We start from the raw sequence: 10,917 nt of genomic DNA, 5'->3' as shown, positions 1-10,917 counted from the left end.
TTATTACACGGCTCTGTGGAATACTTGATTCTGATTGGTCAGTCGCGACATTCCGAGGTATGCTATCCCTCGATAACAACCCGTAAAAGCTAATAACACAGGCTCATCTGGGTAACAGCAGTTGGTGCTGTACTCTTGCTTGAACTATTTTTTCTTCGTGGAAGCTTTGCGTTTGTTTAGCTAATAAAATATTAAAACTCCATTCAAAATGGTGTACAATTATTTAATTATGTCATCCTGGTATCGCGGACACACTCTCTCGTTTCATACAAATGCAGCTGCTGCCATTTTGCTACGATTGTTTTGTACGCTGTAATGGATTATAAGAGAACTAACAAACTGGTAAGGTTTTAAAACATTTTCATCTTAATTCTTTTATTGCCTTAATTATTTTTGTGGTGAAATGTTGTGTAATAAGTGGTTTGACTGCACCGTTTCCCTTAAATGTCCGTCTAGTTTGAATTTGCCGCTTGCTCGCAACTGCTGTCTTCACGGAAGCTTTGCATTCAAATATTTCAACTCAAATTAATATTTCGCATTAATTATTTACTTATGTGGCAAGTAGCAGTGTAATAAGCGGGATAATGTACATCCAGCCGGTTGTTATCTCAGAATAAACCCCGACAGGGTGATCAGGACCCCGATGCGAAGCAGAGTACATTATCCCTTACATATATCTCTAGAGCTGACCATGTAAACATAGCATGCTTTTTCCATAGCCAAGCCCCACCTAGAAAACAGCTTGCAGATAGGCTCTTTAATAGGATTCGACAGAAGGTTGTAGCCTGCTTTCAGGAAATCCTCCCCTGCTTATACCTGAGCGTGCCTTCGCTTTATGTGTCAGAGGGACTGACTGTACAATCTGTGGCAGAATGGCACTGCTACAATAACATGTATCTGCTAACGGATGATGCATTATAATAGTAGAGATCAATTTAACTCTAGATGATGAAAATGGCATAATTAAAGAAAATATTAAACTCTACCTATTCCTACAGTGCCTATTTTTGTCATGCTGTAAGTACTGTGCTTTGTTTCCATAGGTCAAGAGCATGTAGTTTAGACATAAAAATGCTTTCTCAATTAGGGTAAAGTATTCATATTAATCTCACATTTATACAATTAAGATTGCTCCATGAAAAGACTGATAAATTACATTATTTAAAAAAAATATTCCATGTCTCTGATGCACTATGGGACATTATTAATGAACCTGTGATCAGATGTGATTTGATTGGACTAAGTTGGGGGGCGGCTCAGCTGGTGTTGCACTTTTCTGTATCAATTAACATCCAAGTTTACAAAAACAGATCAGATAATGCTACACTTGGTGTCTAGTCTTTATCATGCAAATGTACCAATATGGCGAATGGCTAAAGTGAGCTCTCCCTGCAGGGAGTGTGTGTGTGTGTGTGTGTGTGTGTGTGTGTGTGTGTGTGTGTGTTAGTGGACCACATATCAAATTGTTTATTGCTTATGAAGTACACTACTGTTCAAAAGTTTGGGTTCAGATTTTCTTGGAAAGAAATTAATATTTTTATTTATTCAGCCATGACATTAAATTGATCAAAATTTTTCAAAAAGATTTCTATTTCAATAAGATTCTGTTTTATTTAACTTTCTATTCATCAAAGAATCCTGCGGTACAGAGTTTTCAACACTGATAATTAGAAATGTTTTGAGCACCAAATCAGCATACTGTAAAAAGCTCATTCTGGTTGAGTACCATCTGTACTGATTTGTAGCAGGATGCTTAGGGTGGTTGCTTGCTTACTTCTTTTAATGTAATGTGTATGTTTTTTTGATACTGTATTAAGCTACTGCTTGAGTTTCTGAAGCAAAATTACAGTAGTTAAGAAATACTGTCACATAGGATCTGATCTGAAATGATGACACAAAATACAAAGGGGATGTTTCTTTTTGTCATGTTTTCTAAGAGAAGCATGAAAACAGAAAAGGACATGATATCCCAGTGTCCTCATTGAGCTGGAGGGTGTCCTCCCTGATCTTTATGGACACCTTGTTCGTGTGGGAGAGTGATATCTTACTGGAGTTATGGCACTATTAGCTTGAGATGTGCCACTCTTAGTATAGTACCACAGGCTCGCTCCAATTGTGACTGTGACTCTGGGATTGCCATAAAAGGTCTAGAGGTGGATCTCCCATCCTAAGAATTCATCAAACTGATTTGGAAATAAAATCCATCAGCACACAGTCTTCACAAACACAGCTAAACCTCGGGTATATTCCAGTGCTTTCTGACAACACTAAAGCCTGCCTTTCTAAACTCTAGTGGATGACGAGGAGAACATCTGCAAGTTCATTTTGTGTCATCAACTAATCCTTTAAAAGTCCATCCACCCCAGAGTTAAACCAAATAAAGAAAAAAAAAAACTCCAGTTCTCCAGTTATGTAATCTAACAAATAGAGTATCTAGAACACACAACTCTTTAAGATTGTTTTCAGTCTGACAGACCAATACCTAGAAAACAATTAACCTTTAGTGCAATTTCCCAGTAATGGCCTGTCTTAATTGCAAGAGTAATGTGTCACGGCTCAACCAGGTACGGTACAGTATATTTAATGATGCTTAAACCGCTAATCCTCCTGAACAAAAATATGCAATTGCATGTGACATTCCAGGCTGAAACATAATCGCTTATGTAACTGTGAGACAGCCGTTTGACAAACAAACAGTTGCTTTATATTATAATTTCTCTGTGCATCTCAGGCCATCTTTATTTCAGATTCTAATAGAATAATACGGGTTACTCATGGCTAAGAAGGTCATGTTGGATTGATCAGAGAAAAAAAAAATCTACATTTTTGTTGCCTCTGAAAAGGGAAAAGTTGTAGAGTTGCTGTTTTATTTTTTTGTCTGCAGCTGAAAGGTACATTAACACTGACAGTGATTAAATCTCTGGAGTTCAACATACTGTACTGTTGGTTGCTAACAGCTGTACCCACATGCATCAGACGAGCATCTAGGGGTGGGCGATATAGCCTCAAAATTATATCATGATATTTCAAGAAAATTTGCGATAACGATATTTATGACGATATAGAAAAAAAACATGGAACAACGTTTTATTGGTGATTGCAGCTGGCAGGCAGCAGCATTTAATGAAGGGCATTTTCCATCATTTTCCAATGAGCTACTGTCATCGACAGACTACCTAATTTGAAGTGTAAATCTATTGTCATAAGGTGGCAGCAGCAGCAGTGTTCGACTTGAAGCAGACCGATCGGTGTATGACGTCAAAATACCGCGAGAGTGACTTACCCATTATTTACACTGCACGTGTTTGCAGTGCGTTACGGCTCCGACGCTGCCACTCTAGTCAATGTTTGTGTTAACACCAGCAGAGCCGCAATCTCTTTATATCCTTGATATAGCGACGCGATGACGTATGGTGCATTTACATTCCCTAGCACGCACAACAACAACACCACCACCACCACCACAAACCCAATAGGTGTGTTCGACTTGAAGCAGACCGATCGGTGTATGACGTCAAAATACCGCGAGAGTGACTTACCCATTATTTACACTGCACGTGTTTGCAGTGCGTTACGGCTCCGACGCTGCCACTCTAGTCAATGTTTGTGTTAACACCAGCAGAGCCGCAGTACGTTTCAGAAGCGGTCCAGAAGCGGCTCTCTGCGCCGCTTCGCTAAAGATATGCGCCTCGCCTATTTTTGACGGTAAGAGTGTGCGCTCGAATATGCTCTAGAGCCGCTCTCGCGATACTTCGATGTCATACACCGATCAGTATGCGCAGCGCTGCTTCAAGTCGAACACACCTATTGGGTTTGTGGCAGAGATGTTTACAAGTCTTTAACTTGGAGTCCGAGTCAAGTCTGAAGTCTTTGTTGCTGGAGTCTGAGTCAAGTCTCGAGTCTTTGGTCACGAGTCCGAGTCGAGTATCAAGCCATTTAATGGCTCGCTAAAAATTCCTATTCAGAATCCTCATGTATTGAAATCTTCCTATTTGCTGTTTTATAGGCTATAGACAAAATATATGATCTATGATGTTTTTTTTGTTTTTTTTTAAATAGGTGTTAAGATGTAAGGTTAATGTACATCCAGCCTGTTACTTATATGTTTTAATCCATTACCATGTTCAAAACAGTTTTTCTGTAATCAAATTCTATAATAAGAGTCCTATCTACCATGACACATAAGGAACTATGTGACAGATATTACAAAACCATAGAGTGTACGCTTGAATATGCTCTAGAATCGCTTTCGCGATACTTTGATGTCATACACTGATCAGTCTGCGCAGCGCTGCTTCAAGTCGAACACACCTATTGGGTTTGTGGTGCTGTTGTTGTGCGCGCTAGGGAACGTATATCCGCCATACGTCATTGCGTCGCTATATCATTGATATCGCAATATGACACTTTTTTTATCATGTAAAAATTTATACCGGTATTATCATGGACGTTATGATATGGCACACCCCTATGAGCATCACTATTTATTTTCAATATTAAGTGTTAGTTTTCCCATAGGACTTTTCATTCATTCGTTCATCTTCAAAAGACAGATGATATTTGTAATTAAAAAAAAAATGAAAGTTATGCACATAAATATTGTAGAGCACATCTAAAATGGTAAACTGACTTCATGGGTTCCTGTGAAAACTCAAACATGCTTGCTTGACAGGCAAAATTCACTGGTTCTCACATGTGAAGCTTACATTCACCAAACTCGATGTGCTCTCTGTATGTGTATAAAAGAATAAAAGCCTAAATTAAATCTGTTCATCATATAAAGAGATCATATGTCTTAAAACTTGGATTAAACCACTCGATTCATATGGATTAATTTTACAATGTTGTCATGAACTTTTTGACTTAAACTTAGAATCAAGTTTTGGCTGTGTGGAGGGACAGAAAAATCTTAGGCTTCATTAAAATATCTTCACTCATATTTCAAAGATGAACTAAAGTCTTATGAGTTTGAAATGACATGAGGGTGAGTAAATGATGCCAATGTTCATTATTGGATGAACTAACCCTTTAATATTCTCCTGTCCCATCTTAATATGCAGAGACAAATGTAAGAAACCCATTCATAGTTTGACTTTCCTTAATAATTATCAAAATGCAAAGAAGCGCTATCAACCCGACATGGCTCAACCAATGGTGTGCGTTTGGAGGCAAAACTATCCAGAACTATCCTGCCATTCAAAACAAATGATTGCTGGTCAGTTCAAAAGGCTGTGGATGTGAATGCCCCATTCGACTGAAGATCTGAAGACTGTTCTTGTAAAATACCATCAGGAATGACACTTATCTGTGTATAGAAACCACCAGGGGTACACAACCCCAAGGACCTGCCTCCCTGGTACAGAGCTCACAGGAAGGGCTGAACGATTAATTGCATTTGCGATAATATCGCGATACGAAAAAACGCAATTTTTCAATCGCAGAGGCTGCGATTACACACGGTCACGTGACAAGCGAGAGTAAAGAGGTGTGTTTGACGTGTAGACGTTAATAAACCATAATTTTACAAGGTAGCATTTTTCGTTGTCGAATTGTACTACCCACTGTTTTAATCGGAGGTAGCAAAATCTGACAGGGTAGCACAAATCAACAGAACACCAGACACTACAGTTGACGCGTCGCGCCGCAACAGCTCTACACTGGACACGACAAAGCGACTGCTGCAAATCATTTTAACTTTGTGTCAGTACGTCATAAATAGAACAAGGCATCAGTTTAATGTCGGGTTTTGTCGTGTCGCATCTCGCCGCATCCAGTGTAGACAGCGTCACTGATTATAATGGTTCCACTGTATTTTGCCACTCGCGTCCAGTGTAGACACGGTGTTTAATGATAACACAGAGAGAATAATAATAATAACAGTTATTCTCTCTATGCTATTTTTCAATGTTTCAAGTGATGCAGGTGAAGATAAGATAAGATTTTTTAAGATTTATTACAGTGACTTTGAATTACCTAGTGTGGTAAAGCAACAGATTTACATTAGTCTACTATGTAGCTAATCTAAAGTAGAATAGTAACAGATCTACTTTAGTTTGTGTGAAAAATCGCAATTAGATTATTTTCCAAAATCGTTCAGCCCTACTCACTGGTACTCATTGGTATTTTGTGGATTGCATCAGTCAAAGTGGCTTGTTTTTCCCAAAACATCTGTGTTTAGTTAAAGGGGTCATATGATGCGATTTCAAGTTTTCCTTTAATGTACAGTTTTTGAAAAATAATGTGTTTTTTGTACATTAAAGCATGTCAACATATTCTGTTACACCAAATACACAAAATAATGATCTTTAAAAAAGCATCATATGACCCCTTTAAATCAAGTCGAGAGGTCAGTAAGGCTTTCAGCATGAGTGACAAACAGGTGGTATTTAGTAAGGGGTTTCAAAGCCGAATGGGAATTCATCATTTTATTTTTAATTCTTCCCAGCTTGGATACTATGTACTGATGAAGCAACCAGTTGTATGTTTGCAACTGACAAAAGTGCTCAGCTAAAATTCAAGTCCAATTTTGTTTGGATCCGGCTCTTAAATAAGCTCTGAAACAGAAGACTGCTCTGTTTGCAATCTGTCCTGTAGTACTCAACTCATAAACGGTTTGTCGGCAGAGCCGAAGAGACACCATCGCCAAATGTTTGTGGAAGTTCCTTGTAATCCATCTGTTGCATTAGCAAAGCCTCAAGTTTGTTCCCTCAGAGACGATTTTCTTCCTCTAACTTACTCTGCTAAACTCCCCGCGAGACGTTCGAACCATTAAATGCTCTGGCAAATTAGTATAATTGGCTTATTTGTATTTCATGAGTCACATAACAAACATGTCAGGTTAGGATTTAATTTGTCTCTCTGTTGTGCAACTAATATGTGCATTGTGATTCAGACAACGGGCGAGATCGAGAGAACAGGAAGAGGGTTATGATTTAGAGCGACACACCGATGAATCACAGCACAATAGATCCATGCTAATCTATCATCATAAAACACAGGCGCACCAGACCGCAGTCCCACGATCCTCTGCTTTTATGATCACACTCGCAGATACAGCATATCTACATGAATTACACTGCCTCATGAAAGGTGTAGGACTGGTTATATCGGCCGGCACATTTCGTCAACCTGTGACAGACTGTTGCGTATGAGCGATTGATATTGATTACTGCAGTTGACAGCAAAGCGTGCAATTACACTAGGACAAAGATGCACTTCAGATAATCTTTGGGCAGTTAACGTGCTACAGATTGCTTGTTGTCATTATCCATCAATCCTAATATGTCTTGCTTAAAGGGTTCACCCTCATGTAGTTTTCAATCTGTGTAACTTTATTTTTTTCTGTGGAACATGAGAGAAGATATTTTGAGAAATGTCTCAGTGTTTTTGGGTACATACAATGGAAGTCAATGGGGATCAGTGTTGTTTTGTACCCCATTGACTTTCATGTCAAAATATCTTCTTTTGTGTTCCACGTAAGAAAGTAAGTCATACAGGTTTGGAACGACATGAGGTTGAATTTTTATTTTGGGGTAAACTGTTCCTTTTAAATAAAACATACAGAGGGTGCATTGAAACTAAAACGGACTGTTTTTGCTTCTCAGGTAATTCAATCTAATTTCAAGGATGTTTAGATATTTCCCTGAAGCAACAAAATATTGATTTAGAAAATGATTTGCACTGTGCAGCTCACTCTTGGTCTTGCATGAAGGTCAAAGGTTAACATCTGTCAGCAACAGATCATTGCGTGCTATGCCAAAGCCGTCCGGGATTAGATCCAGACCCCATCGTTGCATCGTTATAGCCACTTGTTTTTCCACCAGCACACATGCTCAGACACACACGTCCAGCTCGGCACTGTATGGATTAACCCCATCTAAGACAGAGCACGATAATGATAAAATAACCACATGAGACTGCAGGGCTCTATCTAATCTAGTCTACAGGCTGCCATGGTTAAAAACCGGACTCCAAACGGAGAGGTAGGCAGAGGTCCATAATAGGATTTACATCTGGGACAGACAAGAGCTCTACAGATATAGATATACAACAGGAACGGATGACTCGCACCTGATGCACACAAGAATCACTTTAAAGATGTGTCGATTGATGGAACAAACACAAAAAAGCACAGTATAGGGAAAGGCTTGACATAACCCACGTGCCCCTTCAATACGTTGTCTGTCTGAACCCAAATAATCACATGCTAAATAAACCATTCAAGCCATTTCCAAAAATTTAATCAGAGCTGCCATTCCATGGAGCTCCATTCATACAGGTGAGTGAAAACAAACAGGCAGAGGAATCTGATGCAACAGTTGTCAATTCTAGAGTGGCACAAAGACAAAGAGTCAGAAAAAACTACTCACTGGAGTCGTCCGAATCGTAGCCTTCCACGTCTGGCTCTTCCTCTTTCTTGCTGGCCACGAGTGCGGTGGCACCGAAGGCTTGGTCCAGGTCGTCCTCATCCCGATTGGCGTCTGCGGCCGGGCCCTCCGACTTCTGGCTGGTAGAGGTGCTCCGCAGGGAGCCGGCGCGGCTGAGGGCCGGGGGAGCTGTGGGGGGGAGACCCCGTGGGTAACGGGGGAAATAGTCAGATATCTGCTTGATGGGCTGAATGGGACCTGGACATACATCAATGGCCATGTGCTCCTGGATGCTGATGGTCGTCTTCTCGCCTTTGCGTTGTGTCATTCATGCAGCCCTTTAGAGGATGTGCCACCACCCCTGAACCCGGCAAAGGGCGGGTGGTAACAGTACAAAAAAAAAAAGAAGAAATAAAGAAAATCAAATAAAAAAAATACAAAAAAATTCAAAAGTCAAATCTTCTTTGATCTGGTAATCTCTTAGTGTCCCTGAAGAGCAACTGAGTGTGTCTTGATGTGTAAGTGCATGTGTGTGTGTGTTTGCGATCACAGCAGTGGGCTACATGAGAGGCTGTGGGCTGCTCCAGCACACTGTGGTCATGCCGTCTGCCTGTGAGCTGCGCTCAGACCACTACAGCACGCTAAGACTGTTCCCGGGATGAATGCATGTGGGAGAGAGGAAGAGAGAGGGAGAGAGAGGGAGGGGGCAGGATTATACGGAGGGATTGGCTGATGTCATTGCTTAGCAACATGACGGTAAACAGGAACCGGGCGCGCGGCTACTTAATTATGCTATTAGTCCATCTGTTAGAGAGAGAGCGGCTGGGTTATCTCTGTGTTCCTCCTCTCCCTTCAGTCTAGCTTCTGACTGAACCGCCGTCGCAGGCGAGTGCGGCATGTGCTAAACTCCAGCACAATTACCAGCAACAGGTGCTAAATGCCTAAAGTCACACGTGCCAGGTTATACATCCATCCAGCAATTCAAATAGTACAATGGGGTAAAAGCAAAAGGTAGATAAGAAGAAATTCATTATTTATAATGCATTTTAATTCAGTATTCGTGATTTACAGATAGTGTAATGCATATGTGCATGTATTAATATTAAAAGGATAGCTCACCCAAAATTAAAATTCTGATATTATTTACTTCACCTCATGTCGTTCTAAACCTTTATGAATTTCTTTCTTCTACAGAACATGAAATAGGAATGACTTTCAATGTATTACAAAAAAAGTATATATATATATATTTATTTAATTCAATTATTTTGTGTTCCACAGAGGAAAGCAAGTCACACAGCTTTGGAACGAGGATGAGTAAAAATGAGAGAATTTCACTTTTCAAGCATAACAGGCTAAAGAGTTAACATTTAGCAACTTGCTGCTAATTGGCTTGATTTGGTTTTCTAATATGCTGGCTTTCAGGCATTTTTAAGAGTGGCAAAAAAAGAGTGGTCTTCAGGGTCACTGTATTCATAACACTTATCTACATGAACTTCTCATAAACTGATTTCCGTGTCATGACAAATAACGACAGTAGAGACATTTACTGGGAAAATTGCATCAGCGCTCTGTTGCTTTATGAAAACTAGCAGGGGGCTATTCAACCTGTCCTCTGCTTTACAGCTATGATAAATTACAGGCAAAAGCCATTCTCACATTTTACAATTGCAAAGATTTATAGTGAAAACAGTGAGTAATCTTGATGCTCTCTCTTAAGGGACCTAGACAAGATGACAATGAAGCGCTCTCGCCTGACGGTGTCGCTTTTAACAAGGGAAGAGGAATGAGGAAAATAATGAATGATGGCGAGGGATATACGTAGGATATAGCATGATGTTATTTAATCATGATTTGAAATGGTCGATCATAATTTAGATACCAATGTTTGCCATTTTCCACATGGTATCATTAGGAGACAAAACCTGGCAATTCATTTACTCTTATAATTAAGGAGTCGCCCCCATGCTCGTTGTAATTCTTCAGTGGAAAATACGTAGTGAGAGCGAAGCTCATTATTTTCTGTCTATTTCCATAATTCCTTCTGGAGATCCTTTCTTTTGTGCTTCCAGAAGACTCATGGTTAAAAAAAAGAAAAAAAAAAAAAAGAAAGAAAAAGGCAGAAAAAAAGTTTGATTACCTCCAAAGAGTGCTTCACAAGAAAAGTAGCACAGCTGCTACCATTTGTCATGCTGATAATGTGCAGGTTATTAATTTATTGATTCTAATGTCTGGCACAGAAACATAGCTGTGAACATAGTGAAGGCTAGAAAAATAGTACACAGTAAATGTAGGCGAGAAGCCAAGTCTTCTATAATCCTAGTTATTTTCCTGTTGAACAATGTACCCGAATGGGGTGCTATTGAACAAGCATTTTATTATGTAAATTTGCTGATATAAAGTCAGCCAGAAAATTGTGTTTAAATTACTTTAATTATGTAAAATGCGATGCATTTCTGTGGTCATAAATTCAAAATCTCATTCATGCTGACAGAATTTTCTACTGCCACAGAAATTGATTCGCACGTTCCAGAAAATATAATTCAAACAC

At 39.6% G+C, this 10,917-nt stretch overlaps 1 protein-coding gene across 1 annotated transcript in view; it reads right to left on the bottom strand.

Annotated features, from left to right (window-relative positions):
* Positions 1 to 9,026, bottom strand: part of LOC107685552 (double C2-like domain-containing protein beta) — a 129,886-nt gene extending 120,860 nt beyond the window's left edge. The window contains exon 1 of the mRNA XM_016482179.1: positions 8,370 to 9,026. Within this exon, the coding sequence (XP_016337665.1) occupies positions 8,370 to 8,694 (325 nt within the window). The 5' untranslated portion in view covers positions 8,695 to 9,026. The remainder of the gene's footprint in view (positions 1 to 8,369) is intronic.
* Positions 9,027 to 10,917: the final 1,891 nt, after the last annotated feature.

Source organism: Sinocyclocheilus anshuiensis, unplaced genomic scaffold (assembly GCF_001515605.1).
Source record: "Sinocyclocheilus anshuiensis isolate Anshui unplaced genomic scaffold, SAMN03320099.WGS_v1.1 scaffold705, whole genome shotgun sequence".
NCBI lineage: Eukaryota > Metazoa > Chordata > Actinopteri > Cypriniformes > Cyprinidae > Sinocyclocheilus > Sinocyclocheilus anshuiensis.
The sequence above is the reverse complement of the archived record's forward strand: the minus strand, read 5'-3'. Positions and strand labels throughout refer to the sequence as shown.